Below are 18,916 nucleotides of genomic sequence, written 5' to 3' on the forward strand. Positions count from 1 at the left end.
GGACCATTGTTTTCAAAATTCTTTCGATTTGTTTGTCAATTACACATGTGTAAGAACTGTATGAATATACTTTTGTCCAATTTTATTATGATTATTTAAAAAACATTTTTTTACTTGTGCATAAGGCATATGTTTTGTCCATTTGCAATATGATTTCATAGGAAGTCAAAAGTCAAAAATGGCAAAAAAATTGAAAAAACGTGTCACCCCCTTTAAAAAAGTGCTTTCTGGACCGTTTTTCGAAATTCTTTCGATTTCTGTGTCAATTACACATGTATATGAACTGTACCAACATACTTTAGTTATATTTTATTATCATAATTTTTTATTTTATTTTACTTGTGCATAAGGCATATGTTTTGTCCATATGCAATATGATTTCATATGAAGTCAAAAGCCCAAAATGGCAAAACATTTGAAAAAACTTATCAACCCCTTAAAAAAGTGCTTTCTGGAACGTTTTTCGAAATTCTTTTGATTTTTGTGTCAATTACACATGTATATGAACTGTATCAACATACTTTAGTCATATTTTATTATCATTTTTTATTTTATTTTACTTGTGCATAAGGCATATGTTTTGTCCATATGCAATAGGATTTCATATGAAGTCAAAAGTCAAAAATGGCAAAAAATTTGAAAAAACGTATCAACCCCTGAAAAAAGTGTTTCTGGACCATTTTTTGAAATTCTTTCGATTTTTGTGTCAATTACACATATATAATAACTGTATCAACATACTTCAGTCATATTCTATTATCATTTTTTTAACTTGTGCATAAGGCATATGTTTTGTCCATTTGCAATATGATTTCATAGGAAGTCAAAAGTCGAAAATGTGAGAAATAAAATCAAAAACTTATCACCCTCTTAAAGTGCTTTCTGGACCATTTATGAAATTCTTTCGATTTTTTTTGTCAATTACACATGTATAAGAACTGTATCAACATACTTTTGTCATATTTAATTATCATAATTATTTTTTTTTACAATGTGATTTCATAGGAAGTCAAAAGTCAAAAAAGTCACTTTTTTTGGGGCCAAATGCCATAAGAAATGTCCAAATGCAATATGAAAGATTTGAATGTGCCAAATCAGGATGTTATGTCCATTTGCCATGTACGATCAATGGAAGTCGGTTTACAAACCCAAAAGTCAGTGAACCATGTCCAAAAGGCATGTATACTGCCAAAATTATATATATCACTATGTTAAGTCATGAATCAACCTAGATGGTTTATTTGTCATGTATGATGAGGGAGAAGTGGGACTGTTGTTTTTTAACGATTTTTTGAAATACGTCCAAAATGACAAGAGGCACCCCCTATTGGATGGGCACGGGTGGGGGGTGCTCCCTACCCAACCGTGGAACCCTTGCTACCCCATAATGGCATTAAAAAACATTTAAAAATGTGCTCCTGGTAACCCGTTCCAGGTGCACGGCTGTGCATTTTAGTATGTTTCAATGTGCATTTACCATTTTTTTGTCATGCTCAAAAATACTGCAGAAATGCAAAATTGACTGGCCTGATGAACTCGGGATGGCCGGGCAGTGATAGTGGTTCCTCTCCATCGCTCGTTGTGTTGATTTCATCATGTTCATTTGGGGATGTTTTTTCACTGTTGAATCATATTGCAAATGCACTGTGCACAGGTAGACCTCATAGTGGCCTGATGGATTGTCATCGAAGACAGGTTCATAAGACATTATTAACCCACATAGGCTCTAGGTTGAATTTAGGGTAGCAGGCAATGTATTCCTAAAAGGAGAGATGTCATTGTAATCTGTGAGATCAAAAATCCCTGATTTACTGTTAAGGGTTAATGCCACACGGTCAAGGTTAGGCTTGCTCAGATCGGGAGGACCTCAGGAACGTACCTGAGGTCGAATTGTGCTTTTCACCCTAACGGTTCTCTCACTGTCACCCAAAAGCAAATTACATTTAGGGCCAGGCTTCATTTTGGGCCTACTTTTTCTCATGGTCGCTGTGCTTAGACCAAGCGAGATACGGTCAAGCGGGGCATCTCGTTGAACTCGGTACAGCCTAGAGATTATGGTAATGCCATTGCAGACTCTGTGTGTCTTTAAGCACCACACTTTGTCACTCCATCCTTGCTGTGTGCTTGTGTGTGCACGTGAGAGGTTTTTCTTTGACATCTGTTGGGAGAAATGACTGATTTACAGTTCATGAGGGTTACCTTGTCCCACATAGGAAGTTTTGGAAAGATGTGACTTTTTTAACCCTTCGAAACAGACACTGTGACCCCAATTAAAGGCACTTCCGGTTGGCACAGGAAGCTGTAAGTAAACACATATCTTGCTTAGGGTATGCTCTTACAGAATCCTGAGTTTAAAGTCTTTATGTTAAGAATTGACGGATCTACACAGGGTTGAATGGAGTCATTTTCACATTTGCAGGTTATGTACATCAAAATACCTTTTGGGTGAATTTAACCACTTCTGGCTGCTCCAGGAAGCTTAGAATAGACACAGGTAGACCTCATAGTGGCCTGACGGATTGTCATTGAAGACAGGTTCATAAGGCATTATTAACCCACATAGGCTCTAGGTTGAATTTAGGGGAGCAGGCAATGTATTCCAATGGGGGAGAGATGTCATTGTAATCTGTGAGATTAAAAAACCCTGTTTTACTGTTAAGGGTTAATGTCACACGGTCAAGGTTAGGCTTGCAGAGATCGGGAGAACCTTAGGAACATTCCTGTGGTTGAATTGTCCTTTTAAACCTAACGGTTGTGCCGCTGTCCCCCAAAAGCCCCTGAAATTTAGGGCCAGGCTTCATTTTGAGTCTGCTTTTTTCACGGTTGCTGCACTCAGAGCAAGCTATGGTCAAGCGGGGCATCTCAGCACGGTCTGGAGACTATGGTGATGCCATTTTTAGTGGTGATTTCAGAATGTCATTTTGGTGATGGTCCCTCTCTGTTAAAACATATTGCAAATGTTCAAAAGTCAACTAGCAAGTCAGTGTCCATCAGTCAATTAGATGTCATTCTGACACCAAACTGATACCATCTGACACCAAACCCACTTTTTCCAACTATCACATATTTCAGAGCAGGCACAGTTTAAAACATAATAAAAACATAAAACACGTAGTTACATTCTAGCTACGGGTCCAGTTCTGATATTATGTGTAGATCTATGTGAGGCGACCCCGAATCCCGAGTTTCGGCTCGATGGGTCATTCGGTGCCCGAGCAAGACCTTAATTGGTGCTGAAAATCCACTTTTTTCCATGCCTTGCTACGGGGTCCTTGAATGAGCTATCGGACAGAAACGTTGGGGTTCATCTCTATGGGCCGAGCCGGTTTCAATGGACCTAGTCTTGCGACTCTGGGACCTTTCTAAATGTCGTCATTTTCATAATGGTTAAAATGAATTGACGTTATTGCAAATGTACGAGGCTGTTTCTCGGTCCGAGAACCTTCTAGAGCCACATAACTCACCACGCACTATCGACCTGAGGTCTAGAACAGGTTTCTAAAGTTTCAGAACTCTAGATCTGACAGTTATTTTTTAGTTCGAACAAAGGTAACTATTGCAGGCACTGTCTGTCTCTACTTCCCTCTGTCCTAGCTGTGTGTGTGTGATTTTTTTCTTGGAAATTTTATGGGAGAAATGACTGATTTACAGTTCATGGGGGTTGCCTAATCACACATATGAAGTTTTGAAAAGATCAGACCTTTTTAACCCTTCGAAACAGCCCCTATGACACCATTTAAGGCACTTCTGATTGGCACAGGAAGCTATAAGTAAACACATATCCTGATTGGGGTATGCCTTTACAGAATTCTGAGTTTTAAGTGTTTACATTAAGAACTGATCGATTTACACAGGGTTGAATGCACTATTTATCACAAACTGCTGGTTGGGTATGGAAAAACACTTTTAGGGTGATTTTAACCACTTCCGGTTGCTCCAGGAAGCTTAGAATCAACACAGGTAGACCTCATAGTGGCCTGATGGATTGTCATGGAAGACACGTTCATAAGACATTCATAACCCACATTGGCTTCAGGTTGAATTTAGGGGTGCAGGCAATGTATTCCTATGGGGAGAGAAGCCATTGAAAACTGTTGGATGTAAACACCTTCTTTTAACTTTTAAGGGTTAATGCCGCATGGTCTAGGTTAGGCTTGCACCGATCGGGAGGACGTCAGGAATGTTCCTTTCGATCGGGAGGACGTCAGGAATTGTGCTTCTAACCCTAACTGTTCTCCCGCTGTCACCCAAAAGCACCTGCAATGTAGGGCCAGGCTTCATTATGAGCTCAGACCGAACAAGCTACAGTCTAGCGAGGCATCTCGTTGAACTCGGCACAGCCTAGAGATTATGGTAATGCCATTGCAGGCTCTGAGTGTCTTTTCGCACCGCACTTTGTCACTCCATCCTTGCTGTGTGTGTGAGAGAGAGCTTTTCTTTAAAATCTGTTGGGAGAAATGACTGATTTACAGTTCACGAGGGTTGCCTAATAACCCACATGAAGTTTTGAAAAGATCAGACCTTTTTAACCCTTCGAAACAGCCCCTATGACACAATCTTAAGGCACTTCCGGTTTACACAGGAAGCTGAAAGTAAACACATATCCTATTGAGTTTTAAGTCTTTATGTTAAGAACTGAACCCTTAGAGACAATCAGCTGTTTGTCTAAGACCTCCCACAACCCCTCTCCAGCTGTATGTGATGGGTTCAGCATCAGTGGTGGTGCCTTCACAGGTAAGGCGCAAGGTTTTGTTGCAGTTACAGGCAGAAGTGATTGTGGGTTTGGGAACTGCCTCTGTAAATCCAGGAGAGAGACAAAGACAAAGCAGGAAAAAAAATGCTTGTGAGGCACTGCATAATCTGCTATTTAATATAGAGGTACACAGACCGACACACACACACACATTTAGGTTTGAAAAAAATCTGATCAATGTCAGAGGTCATAATAATAAAATCAAACATAAAACTCATCAACTCCTTTATTGAAAAAATATAAATATCAAACACCTCAAATTCACAAAGGATTGGCAGGACATGCAGGCTGGAATACAATTGTTGCAGATAAAATAAACACACTGCGCTTTCAAGTGCATTTGTTTTGCACAGCAGCATGTCTCAGAAGGAAGGAGTGGACACTTGATTTAGGAATTGTCTGTCCTGTTGTGTGAGCCATTAAGCGAACCGAGCTGAGAAGTCATGCAACGAGACTGATCTCTAAGTCTAGTTAACTAGTCCCTTTCCCCGGCTCACTAGTCACAGATCTGAAGGGTTCAGATAGGGATATGTATGTTAGTGATGTCTGAACCCAGCCCTATATGGACCTTCCTCTGTATTGCTTTCACCAATCAAGTTTGTATTTTTTCCCTATCTTAAGCCAAAGTGCTGAAACACAATTGGTGTTCAGATGTTGTGTACAACACAATCATTCAGTCATCAACACATCACTACAGCGTGAAACCTGGAGTTTAAACAGAGATACATACAATGATTGTACAGGTACATGTTTTTGCATGTGCCAGGACTCCATTATTGAACAGTCCAGTCTTAAAATAAAGCAATGCGGCTGGTCTTAATTCATAACTTCTTCTGTAACGGAATTACCGGAGACATACCAGTAACAAAACTAAAACCTGGGATATACCAGGTTAGTGGTCTTGCCCAACAAATGTTCTTACCTATCTGGTGGCAACTAGTGTACACTGCTGTTTCCCCTTACTTTGGTCCGTCACAGATTGATGTACAGATAGAGAAAATAATATACATCTTAAAATCCTAGTCACAAAATTCTATTGTGAAAACAGATACCAGATGGTAATTTGACGAAGACAACATTCAAATATTAAGGCATTAAAATGTTTTAGTAATACATCTCAGTACTACAGAGCTCTCCTTCTTATAATTAAAACAATAACAACCTGTACAAATTACTTGACATAAGTCAAGTGAAGGCTTTAAGAATTAGTCAATTATGAAATGATAAGACATTCACAAGCTGCGATTTAAAACAGAAAGTGCATTGGGTTGGCATAAAGCGCTCTGGAGAAAATACCTGAAAAGGAATCATCCAACCACAAAGTGATTGACACTATGGCTTCAATCAACCTGCACAAATTGATTGAGATTTGTAAAGACGAGGCATGAATACTGAGAAAGGATAAGAATCCACAAAGCTATTTACCTCACAAAGTATAAGAATCTCATTTTTGTCCATCATCAAATTGTTCTGAGATACAAATATTGCCCTCATATTTCTGAAGTACTGTAAGTTCATAAAGCACACTGTTCATCACATTATACAGTGAGCTCCAAAAGTATTGGGACAGTGACACTTTCTTTGGTTGTTTTGGCTCTGTACTCCAGCACTTTGGATTTGAAGTCATACAACAACTGAGGTTAAAGTGCAAACTGTCAGCTTTAATTTGAGGTTATTCTCATCCATATCGGGTTAAAGCTGATAGTCTGCACTTTAACCTTATAGTCATGATCTCATGTCAAACCCAAAGTGCTGGAGTATAGAGCCAAAACAACAAAATATGTCACTGACGCAATACTTCGTAGCTCACTGTACTTCATCTGATTGAATGCATGTTACTTTGTGCAACGTTCGCCTGTTGTTTTCCTTCATTTTATATTTCATTAAAAACATCTCCAACAGTTCAAACATGTTTCTCTCTTCTTGGTCATTTGTCTCAATGTAACATAAGGAGTCATGTACTGAGAGCCTTCAAACCCCATGTTTCTGGTCCTCAGTTACCCCACCAGGAAGACCACCAGCTGGAAGGAAGCAACAGAGGAAAGCGCTCATGAGAGAAAACATTACTAATGACTAGGGCCAGGAGTTTTTCCTGGTCAGGTCACATGGTCTGGAAAAACTCTTGGTCTTACGTTATATATGCAACAGGTGTTCTTCCAGAAGAGTTAGACTTAAAGCACACACATCCCTGCTCTCCCTTCACACCCTCATAAGCTACAACAATCAAACAGTACAGGGATTTCCTAGACCACAAACTTGCTCTGACAATCCTCAAGGTAAACAACATAGTAGATGGCAGAATTCCAGGTGAATGCCACTGTGTCTTACCCTCAAGCTTGGACTGAACTGTAGGACTGTTGGATCCGCTGGCTTCAGCTGCTAACGGAAGGACAAACTTCTTTAATCAGATAATATCTCGTAACCCCTCTAGAGCATGTGTCAAACTCATTCCATGGAGGGCCGAGTGTCTGCGGGTTTTCACTCGATTGATGAAATAAGGTCACTAATTAGTAAACAACTCCCCTCACCTAGATCTTAACAAAAAAAATGCAGACACTAAGCCCTTCGTGGAATGGGTTTGACACCCCAGATCTAGATGAACCCTCTATACTTATAATACAACACAGTATAATGTATCTGGCTTTTAAGAATGTCAGTTATAGGAATCAGGACAAATATGGTTTGAGTGTATCGTAACTGCCAGAGCACTCTGTTACCGGGTAAATTGTCCTCTTAAGTCTTATACACCCCTCCATTCCCCTGCAATTTGTCAGCAAGGTTGTCCCATGTTTTGGAGGACAGTAGCGTAACCCCTCAGCAGAATCACACAGAAAGAAAACAACTACAGCCTCTCTCCTACTGCATCAAATGCTACTTAAGTTACTTCTGTTTATACAGTCTTAAATTAACTGGATTACTTGCCTTGTTCTGGCTGGACTACATCACTGCCTTTAGCTGAGACGAGAGCAAAATTGAGCTTAGCATTCTCATACACAGATATATTAGTATTTGTCGTATTCACTTCTGGATGACAATGAAAAGGATGCTAAGTGTCAGAATTACAGGTGAATGCCACTGTTTCTTCTTACTCTCAGACTTTGACTCATATTTATGATTGCTGAATCCACTGGCTTCAGCTGCTAATGACGACAGGACAAACTTTCTCGAATCAGATCATTTTGAAAGAAACTCATACTTACACACTCCTATACTTGAATGCATTCAGTTGTACAACTGACTACTATAGGTATCCCCCTTTCCCAATACACAGTGTATTATAGTTCAATTAATCAGTGAGTTACAGCAGTGTTTCACTAGGATTTTTTTCAGCAGCGGTGGCAAGGGAGGGGGGGGGGGGGTATTGCTACTAGCGTTAACGTAATGACATGCTACACTACATGATCAAAAGTATGTAGACACCTGCTCGTCAAATATTTCATTCCAAAATCATGGGCATTAATATGGACTTGGTCCCCCCCTTGTTGCTATAACAGCCTCCACTCTTCTGGGAAGGCTTTCCACTAGATGTTGGAACATTGCTGCAGGGACTTTTGGCTTCCATTCAGCCACAAGAGTATTAGTGAGGTTGGGCACTGATGTTGGGCCATTAGGCCTGGCTCGCATCTGCGTTCCAATTCATCCCAAAGGTGTTAGATGTGGTTGACGTCAGTGCTCTGTGCAGGCCAGTCAAGTTCTTCCACACCGATCTCGACAAACCATTTCTGTATGGAACTCGCTTTGTGCTTGGGGGCATTGTCATGCTGAAACAGGAAAAGGCATTCCCCAAACTGTTGCCACAAAGTTGGAAGCACAGAATCATCTAGAATGTAATTGTATGCTGTTCACTGGAACTAAGGGGCCTAGCCCCAATCATGAAAAACAGCCCAAGACCATTATTGCTCCTCCACCAAACTTTACAGTTGGCACTATGCATTGGGGCAGGTAGCGTTCCCATGGCATCCACCAAACCCAGATTTGTCTGTCAGACTGCCAGATGGTGACGCGTGATTCGTCACTCCAGAGAACGCGCTTCCACTGCTCCAGAGTCCAATGACGGCGAACTTTACACCACTCCAGCCGACACTTGGCATTGTGCATGGTGATTTTTGGCTTATGTGCGGTTGCTCGACCACTGAAACCCATTTCATGAAACTCCCAAATTACAGTTCCTGTGCGGACATTGCTTCCAGAGGCAGGTTGGAACTCGGTAGTGAGTGTTGCAACCAAGGACAAATTAGTTTCACGCACTACGCGCTTCAGCACTCAGCGGTCCCGTTCTGTGAGCTTGTGTGGCCTATCACTTTCCATTTTACAATAACAGCACTTACCGTTGACCAGGGCAGCTCTAACCGGGCAGAAATTTTACGAACTGACTTGTTGGAAAGTGCCACATTGAAAGTCACAGCTCTTCAGTAAGGCCATTCTACAGCCAATGTTTGTCTATGGAGATTGCATGGCTGTGTGCTTAATTATATACACCTGTCAGCAACTGGTGTGTCTGAAATAGCCTAGAAGGGGTGTCCATATACTTTTGAATATATAGTGTAGCTGTTACCATAGATTTCCAGTCATTGAGCCAAAGACTATCCATTTAAAAGTGTGCCTCGGCAGAAATACATACATTAAATACATACAATTTAGCAGCGGTAAATCAAGGAATCAAATCTGGACAAATATGTATTGAGTGTATTGTAACTGTCAGAGCACTCTGTTACCGGGTAAACTTAAATGTTTATACACACCTCCATTCCCCTGCCCCTTTCCAGTTTGGACTGCGTTGTCTTCCCCCGTTAGTGAAATCCCTGCAGAGTCACACACACAAGGAAAACATCAACTACAGCCTCTCTCCTACTGCATCAAACACTGCATAAAGCTACAATAGGTAACTTTTTGGGCGACCCAACCCAATTCACATAGAAATATGAGTTATAGATATTTCATTCCTGTTGTAAGCAAGTCTAAGAAGCAGTAAATCTGTTCTATTTATACAGTTCCCGTTTCGGTTTTGTACACCAGCTGAATATACTGTATTTTTGGTTATAGAAAATATATTTCAGTGGTTTAAATGGTACAACGATTCTCTACATAATCACTGCTTGTCTTTTCACATAAACTGAAATGAGGTAAACTATTAGACTTTTATCAACCAGGAAATGGAGGAGTGATTTCTGTATAGTCCATCTTTAAAGAAGTTACTTCTGTTTATACAGTCTTAAATCAACTGGATTACTTGCTCTGTTCTGGCTGGACTCCGTCACTGCCTTTAGCTGAGAAGAAGAGAAGGGAGAAAAGTTGAGCTTAGCATTCTCATACACAGATCACATGAGTATTTGTTGCGTTCCCTTCTGGATGACAATGAAAAGGCATAGACAATGCGTAAGTGGCAGAATTCAAGTCGAATGCCACTGTGTCTTACCATTAGTCATCAAAAACAGAATTCAAATAAAATAGCAATCAATCTATGTTCTCGTGATATTCTGAGCTATGAAGATGAGCATCTAACTTCTAATGCTACTTCTGCTTCATGACGTCTTAAATTAGCTGGAGGACTTGGCTGTGGTTTGATTGTTTACATCCCTGGCTTTAGCTGAAGAGAGAATAGATCAGTTTAGCATTCTCAAACATCTTTGTCGTCACAATAACTAATGATGATGCAACTCTTTCATTTGTAACATACAGAAGATCAGATGTAGGTAACCTTGTTCATAGAGTACTGCAGGATTTTGTTCCAACTAGGCACCACACCAGACAAACTGAACTGATCAGTGAATGCCTACATTCAACACACCTGTTGGACCAGGTCAGTTAAATCAAAAACACGATGTGCCTGCGGCCCTCTAGGACCAGGGTTACCTACCCCTGCAGTAGATAAATACTGTAAGTTCTTAAAGACACAAAACCTGCAAAGGTCTTGAGACGTTCTGAAACAATCCACATCTCTAAAGTGGTAACAGTCATATCAAATAAAACAACATGGAAACAGTTCTCAGAACTGAAAACCTCCTGAATGAAGATTGTGAAATAATTGACTTTTCAACCACAACCTAGCAATGGGTGACAGTGACAACCTTTATCCACAGTGTTACCTCAATGGGTAACATTTTGACAGTGCAAAAATGCATAGATGTAAAGATAAACCAAACAAATGACTTCAAATACTCATCACAAGTACACAATTTAAAGCACATTTCTTGCAGATTCCAACAGCATAATGCACATTTATATACACTAGTCCACACACTGCTCACTTTAAACTCACATTAGTAATCACCTTCTCATACTGTATGTAGACGTCACTAAATCATGTTCTTCAAATAAATGTCACCACTAATAATATGAGAAACACATTTCTGACATCTCCACATATCTGCATGGTCAAAATGGCCCTATAGAAGTACCATGTAAAAGGTACTGATTGTTGCCTGCATCCCTATAAAGTTATACCATCCATCAACATTGTTTACTGTAAACAGAGTAGAATAGGTTCCTTGAATTTAGGAGGTATTTGCCCTTTAAATTTGCATAAGAGAAAACATGGAAATATTCTGGGTTGTGGGATTACTGCTGTGGACTCAAATGTAAGACAATAACATGTTCATTCAAATAGTTATTTGTTTTCACTGGAATCCAAATGTTCTGTGAAGTAGTGAGTATGAATAATTGAGACAGGAAGAGACAGAATCATCCTACCTGTCTTTTTCTTCCACACCAAAAATCCTGAGGAGTACAAATATACACATTTTATTTTCCATGTTGACCCATGGTTCAGTAGCTTATGTGTCATGTTTAACAGAGTGAGAAATAACCCCTCTTAAAGTACAAGTCTGTGTATTAACCATTCTGTCAGCTGTTGAGTGTGACTTCACCCACATTTACATGCTTAAGCTGCAATAAGGAGACATCATTTCTGAGAGCATGCGTACAGTACCTGCACCAGGCCGACTTCAATGTGAAAGTAACCAGTGCATAAAACAGCTGACGACGAATGCAAACTATGCTCAATAAATCCTACACATGCATTGAATTAAAAGCCATACATCAAAGTTCTTACCTAGGCCTACAATCAACAAGAATCAAACAAGCTAAGCGTCAGTATAGAGACAAAGTAGAATCTCAATTCAACGGCTCAGACACAAGAGGTATGTGGCAGGGTCTACAGTCAATCACGGATTACAAAAAGAAAACCAGCCCCGTCACGGACCAGGATGTCTTGCTCCCAGGCAGACTAAATAACTTTTTTGCCCGCTTTGAGGACAATACAGTGCCACTGACACGGCCCGCAACTAAAACATGCAGACTCTCCTTCACTGCAGCCGACGTGAGGAAAACATTTAAACGTGTCAACCCTCGCAAGGCTGTAGGCCCAGACGGCATCCCCAGCCGCGCCCTCAGAGCATGCGCAGACCAGCTGGCTGGTGTGTTTACGGACATATTCAATCAATCCCTATCCCAGTCTGTTGTTCCCACATGCTTCAAGAGGGCCACATCCTGTTGCCAAGAAAGCTAAGGTAACTGAGCTAAACGACTACTGCCCCGTAGCACTCACTTCCGTCATCATGAAGTGCTTTGAGAGACTAGTCAAGGACCATATCACCTCCACTCTACCTGACACCCTAGACCCACTCCGATTTGCTTACCGCCCAAATAGGTCCACAGACGATGCAATCTCAACCACACTGCACACTGCCCTAACCCATCTGGACAAGAGGAATACCTATGTGAGAATGCTGTTCATCGACTACAGCTCGGCATTTAACACCATAGTGCCCTCCAAGCTCATCACCAAGCTCGAGACCCTGGGTCTCGACCCCGCCCTGTGCAACTGGGTACTGGACTTCCTGACGGGCCGCCCCCAGGTGGTGAGGGTAGGCAACAACATTTCCACCCCGCTGATCCTCAACACTGGGGCCCCACAAGGGTGCGTTCTGAGCCCTCTCCTGTACTCTCTGTTCACCCACGACTGCGTGGCCATGCACGCCTCCAACTCAATCATCAAGTTTGCGGACGACACAACAGTGGTAGGCTTGATTACCAACAACGACGAGACGGCCTACAGGGAGGAGGTGAGGGCCCTCGGAGTGTGGTGTCAGGAAAATAACCTCACACTCAACGTCAACAAAACTAAGGAGATGATTGTGGACTTCAGGAAACAGCAGAGGGAACACCCCCCTATCCACATTGATGGAACAGTAGTGGAGAGGGTAGTAAGTTTTAAGTTCCTCGGCGTACACATCACAGACAAACTGAATTGGTCCACCCACACAGACAGCATCGTGAAGAAGGCGCAGCAGCGCCTCTTCAACCTCAGGAGGCTGAAGAAATTCGGCTTGTCACCAAAAGCACTCACAAACTTCTACAGATGCACAATCGAGAGCATCCTGTCGGGCTGTATCACCGCCTGGTACGGCAACTGCTCCGCCCACAACCGTAAGGCTCTCCAGAGGGTAGTGAGGTCTGCACAACGCATCACCGGGGGCAAACTACCTGCCCTCCAGGACACCTACACCACCCAATGTCACAGGAAGGCCATAAAGATCATCAAGGACAACAACCACCCGAGCCACTGCCTGTTCACCCCGCTATCATCCAGAAGGCGAGGTCAGTACAGGTGCATCAAAGCTGGGACCGAGAGACTGAAAAACAGCTTCTATCTCCAGGCCATCAGACTGTTAAACAGCCACCACTAACATTATTCATCTCATATGTATACGTATATACTGTACTCTATATCATCTACTGCATCTTTATGTAATACATGTATCACTAGCCACTTTAACTATGCCACTTTGTTTACATACTCATCTCAAATGTATATACTGCACTCAATACCATCTACTGTATCTTGCCTATGCCGCTCTGTACCATCACTCACTCATATATCTTTATGTACATATTCTTTATCCCCTTACATTTGTGTGTATAAGGTAGTAGTTTTGGAATTGTTAGCTAGATTACTTGTTGGTTATTACTGCATTGTCGGAACTAAAAGCACAAGCATTTCGCTACACTCACATTAACATCTGCTAACCATGTGTATGTGACAAATAAAATTGTATTTTATTTGATTTATAACAAAGGTAAAATAACCTAGCCAGCGATTTCACATCTATGCAATATCCACTGTACTGTTGGGTTCTGAGAATATGAAATATTCTTATTCATGTCACTGAGGGAGATAGGGTAACATTTACATTATGTCAGGCTATGTTATTGTTAGTCACCAGGGATCCTATGGGAGGAGAAGAGACACAGTCTGGTACCAGTCACCATGACAGTCGTACGTTGGGGAGGAGTGAGCACTTTGGGGCAGAGGTCAGGTCAGATGAAGTGAGGAAGAACAGATATCACTAAGGTTCTGTCTAGCAACAGAGATGCATTGGGTGTTCAGATGTGTAGGAGGAGACTCAGCATAGGAGGAAGGGTTAAATATCAGTGTGAACATGTTGTTGTCTAATGCAGCTGTATTGGCCCTCTGGGATGAATGAACTTGGTTTAAACTTTCATAGTGTCCGTCAGGTTTGTACTCTGAGAATTAGAACCTAACAGTACGATGAACATATTTTTAGGTTAACACAAAGTAATTACCATTCCTTTTTGCTGATTCATTCAGGTTAGACTAATCCATACTGTGCGGGGTCCAAATTGGTGCCTCCTTGTGACACATTATGAAGACTGTTCCCTACAGCAGGTGGTGCATCTAACCCCTTGTCTTGACTGTAACAGTAGCCTGAACATTACTGTAAATATAGGTAGAACAGGTATCCCCTTCAGGGGGTATAGCTCACTGTTGTTGGTGCTGTTATGTCAATCTGTGATTCACAACTATGTACATGTACAGTGATCTGTTACTATAGATGTGCTGTTCTTACCTATTATGACAGCAAACGCTACAATGGCAACGACAACCAAAGTAACAACAGCACCGATACTGGAACGCTCTGAAATGAAAACACATTTTGTATTGATACTTTGACATGAGTTGATTAGGTATTCAACATAGTGCAGCATTCAAAATGTCCTACAACACTAGCAGTGTTACTAACATATAAATACATTAGACTGTAACACACTTATGAGTGTCCACTCACCTGGACCAAACACCTCTCCAACTGGCTCACTGACATTCGAACTAACAGCATTACTCAGCTTGCAGGTGTACTTGATACCATTGGTTGATTTAGAGACACTTAGCTCTTTGTCTAAGACCTTGGACACCCTCTCTCCCTCTTCCCAGCTGTAGGTGACTGGTTCAGCATCAGTGGTGTCACCCTCACAGGTCAGAGTGCAGGAGGTTTTGTCTGGGTTACAGGAAGAAGTGATTGTGGGTTTGGGGACTGCCTCTGTAAATAGAGGAAAGAAACAGGAATCATTTGGGAAAATGCTTGTGAGACACTGCAATACATAACCTGCTGTTTCTATATGACCACACACTCGCATACATACATATACATACACACAGATGTATGCACAAACAAACACGCACACACACAAGCACATAGAAACACTTACTGATAACAGATAATGTATATGTCTTGTGAAGCAGTTTGCTGTTGAACTCCACAGAATAAACGCCACTGTCTGTTTTCTTCAATCCCCTGATTCTCAGCTCTCCAGAAGTCTGGTCCAGGGTTGTACGCTCTTTGAAGGCAGCATAGATGTCCAGACCACCAAAATCCTTGTCCCACTCTGCCACCTTGTTCTTCCCATGCTTCCATAGGATGCTTGTGATGGGGTCAGTCACTGTGGACTTGTCTGGTTTCAACACGAGCTCACCTCCCACTTTAAGATAAAGATCTGGAAAGCAGACATTTCATACATGTATCAGAGTATCAATGTATCCAGGGTAACACATTATGGTTAGGGTATAAATATGTAGTCCTAACCCTATTGGCATTGAAAGATACATTATTATCAACCTTTACTGTTTATATCTAGAATTCTGCTTGCTGGGTGTATCTGGTCTATGTAGTCTGACCACTTTGACTAGTATGTCCCCCCCCCACCACCACCACTGGAGCAGAAATGTATCTAGACTACACCACAGATTAAAGTCTTTGTCTACACCCTGTCCCCTATTATATCACTAGCTAGGTTTCCATCCAATCTGCGACAGATTTTCATGCAAATATTCTAAAATCTGCATGAAAAAATATGGACATTTTCCCACCAGAGAGATGTTTCCATCAGACTGACTTTCAGGATAAAATAGGCCTATATAGGCCTATGCATAACGTAGCAAGTGTCGTTGTCATCATTCTTCCTGCCTCCAGTTCAGTAGCCGTACCTGCACAATCAAGTGTGCATGTGGTCTCAATTAAATAGAGTAGGCTGTAACTTACGCGTGGGAGAGAAGCACAGGGCAGTAACACTACATGACGAAAAGTATGTGGATACCTGCTCGTCGAACATCTCATTCCAAAATCACGGGCATCAATAAGGAGTTGGTCCCCCCTTTGCTGCTATAACAGCCTCCACTCTTCTGGGAAGGCTTTCCTCTAGATGTTGGAACATTGCAGCAGGGACTTGCTTCCATTCAGCCACAAAAGCATTAGTGAGGGCGGGCACTGACGTTGAGGGATTAGGCCTGGCTCGTAGTCGGCGTTCCAATTCATCCCAAAGGTGTTTGATGGTCAGGGCTCTGTGCAGGCTAGTCAAGTTCTTCCACTCCGATCTCGACAAACCATTTCTGTATGGACCTCGCTTTGTGCACGAGGGAATTGTCATGCTGAAACAGGAAAGGGCTTCCCCCAAACTGTTACCACAAAGTTGGAAGCACAGAAACGTCTATAATATGATTGTATGCTGTCGCGTAAAGATTCCCTTTACTGGAACTAAGGGTCCTAGCCCGAATGTTGAAAAAGCCCCAGACCATTATTCCTCTTCATGAAGCTCCCGACGAACAGTTATTCCCGGCCATCGCAAATCATTTGGCCTCCCGAGTGGCGCTATGGTCTAAGGCACTGCATCTCAGTGCTAGAGGCGTCACTACAGACCTTGGTTTGATCCCGGGCTGTATCACAACCGGCGGTGATCGGGCGGTGCACAATTGGCCCAGCGTCGTCCGAGTTAGGGGAGGATTTGGCCAGAGTAGGCCATCATTGTAAAATAAGAATTTGTTCTTAACTTCTTGGTGACAGAAGGCAGTATTTTCACGTCCGGATTAAATGCATGCCCAAATTCAACTGCCTGCTACTCATCCCCAAAAGATAAGATATGCATATTATTAGTAGATTTGGATAGAAAACACTCTGAAAAAAAAACTCAGTTTCTAAAACTGTTTGAATCATGTCGGTGAGTATAACAGAACTTATGTAGCAGGCGAAACCCAGAGGAAAAACCATTCAGATTTTGTTTTTGAGGTCACTCTCTTTTCAATGGGTTTTCATTAGGAATCCAGATTTTGTTTTTGAGGTCACTCTCTTTTCAATGGGTTTTCATTAGGAATCCAGATGTTGCAGTTCCTACCGCTTCCACTGGATGTCACCAGTCTTTAGAAATTGGTGGAGGTTATTCCTTTGTGTAATGAAAAAGTAGCCCTGTTCAAAACGAGGGTCACTTCAAGTGTACTGTTTGTTAGAGGAGCGTGACCAGAAAGGTAGCGTCAGTTTGTTTTCTTCCTGTATTGAACACAGATCATCCAGTCTTCAATTTTGATTATTTACTTTAAAAAATACCTAAAATTGTATTACAAAAGTAGTTTGTAATACAAGTTTACAGGTAACTTTTGAGATGTTTTGTAGTCACGTTGCGCAAGTTGGAACCGGTGTTTTTCTGGATCAAACGCGCCAAATAAATGGTCATTTTGGATATATATTGACGGAATTAATTGAACAAAAGGACCATTTGTGATGTTTATGGGACATATTGGACTGCCAACAAAGAAGCTCGTCAAAGGTAGAGCATGATTTATATTTGTATTTCTGCGTTTTGTGTCGCGCCTGCAGGGTTGAAATGTTTTCTCTCTTTGTTTACGGAGGTGCTACCCTCAGATAATAGCCGAAAAAGCCTTTTTGAAATCTGACATGTTGGCTGGATTCACAACACATGTAGCTTTAATTTGGTATCTTACATGTGTGCCTGGGTTTGTTGCTATGGTCCTACATGCATGAAACTATTTCTGTGACTGTACAGGTTGCATGTCCTAATATGAAGAAAATATGATAATGGTGGCTAAATGCCAGAGGTGATGAGCAATTAAGAGGAGTTACTATGAGTATGATGTAAGGAGGACAAATATATAAGAAGTCTGTGCAAAGACTGGAAGGCAATTGCTTTCATGATCCAGCTCGGCTTTTATTATGAAGTAATAAAAAGTATATTTGAACTCGCATGCTCCGGTATTTGTGAAATATGATTGACCAAATATTTCCAAGACAAGGGGCAAGAAGGTAAAGTAGCCCCCCTAAGGCCCGTCCATATCACCGGCCCTGCCATGATCAAGCAGAACCTTCTGTAGGTTTACACCTTGGTAGGCCAGGACTTAATATTCCATCACTTCCTGAAGTTGGTTGTGTGTGTAGCTACAAATAATAAGAAGGGTGCGGTCCTTATTTGTCATCGAAACCCACATAGACTTAGTTTAAAACCATTCAGACATTCCATGTTGAAAATAACTATAAAGAGCATGTTTAAACGATTGTCAATAATGTCGCTATAAAAGCTTTTTGTTTCAGATTGCCATGTGTTTTTTCACTGATTGAATCCCACTTGGGCGGCTGCGCTTGTTCTTGAAGTTGCAATGTACATTGTGTTCATAAGGCACATTCTTACATATCCTACCTATTGTTCATCATAATCAAACATTATGATGTGATAATGTTGTAGGCTACACAATAAGCACACAAGTAGCCTTACAAATATTAGGTAGACCTAAATCTAAATTCGACCCTGCGGGTCGGTTCAACTTACCTCCGGAAACCAACTTTTGCGCCACATAAAGCCAGAAGCACAATCCGATGAGCGTTAGTTTGGGCATATTTGCTAATTAGTTTGTTTAGATAATAAATAAAAGTTCAAATGAGATATGCTAAACCATTATGTGGTTTATAGCCTAGCCTACGTCTGATATTGTATTTCATGAGGCTGTGAAAGTGAAAGTAAAATGTAGTTTAGTTCCTCCCTATTCATGACCTCTTGGTGGAAAATAAAATAAAGTTTAATTTA

At 41.4% G+C, this 18,916-nt stretch overlaps 1 protein-coding gene across 8 annotated transcripts; it reads right to left on the minus strand.

Annotated features, from left to right (window-relative positions):
- Positions 1 to 4,961: 4,961 nt before the first annotated feature.
- Positions 4,962 to 18,901, minus strand: LOC118941104 (carcinoembryonic antigen-related cell adhesion molecule 21-like). 8 transcript variants are annotated; one of them, XR_005037386.1, is made up of 10 exons: positions 18,662 to 18,901; positions 15,263 to 15,547; positions 14,842 to 15,093; positions 14,623 to 14,691; positions 11,444 to 11,470; positions 9,984 to 10,020; positions 9,496 to 9,555; positions 7,676 to 7,708; positions 7,082 to 7,129; positions 4,962 to 6,774 (listed from the first exon to the last, which is right to left on the minus strand). XR_005037386.1 is itself a non-coding variant. In XM_036952011.1 (10 exons), exons 1-10 carry the CDS (start codon positions 18,726 to 18,728, stop codon positions 6,725 to 6,727), a joined length of 924 nt encoding a protein of 307 aa, XP_036807906.1. In that variant the 5' UTR covers positions 18,729 to 18,901; the 3' UTR covers positions 4,962 to 6,724. The 8 variants fall into 8 exon arrangements, 7 of the variants coding, with proteins under 7 accessions (XP_036807906.1, XP_036807909.1, XP_036807908.1 ...); XM_036952011.1 differs by having other exon boundaries at positions 9,988 to 10,020; XM_036952014.1 differs by lacking the exon at positions 7,676 to 7,708 and having other exon boundaries at positions 9,988 to 10,020.
- Between the last annotated feature and the right edge of the window lie 15 nt (positions 18,902 to 18,916).

This window comes from Oncorhynchus mykiss, chromosome 18 (genome assembly GCF_013265735.2).
Source record: "Oncorhynchus mykiss isolate Arlee chromosome 18, USDA_OmykA_1.1, whole genome shotgun sequence".
NCBI lineage: Eukaryota > Metazoa > Chordata > Actinopteri > Salmoniformes > Salmonidae > Oncorhynchus > Oncorhynchus mykiss.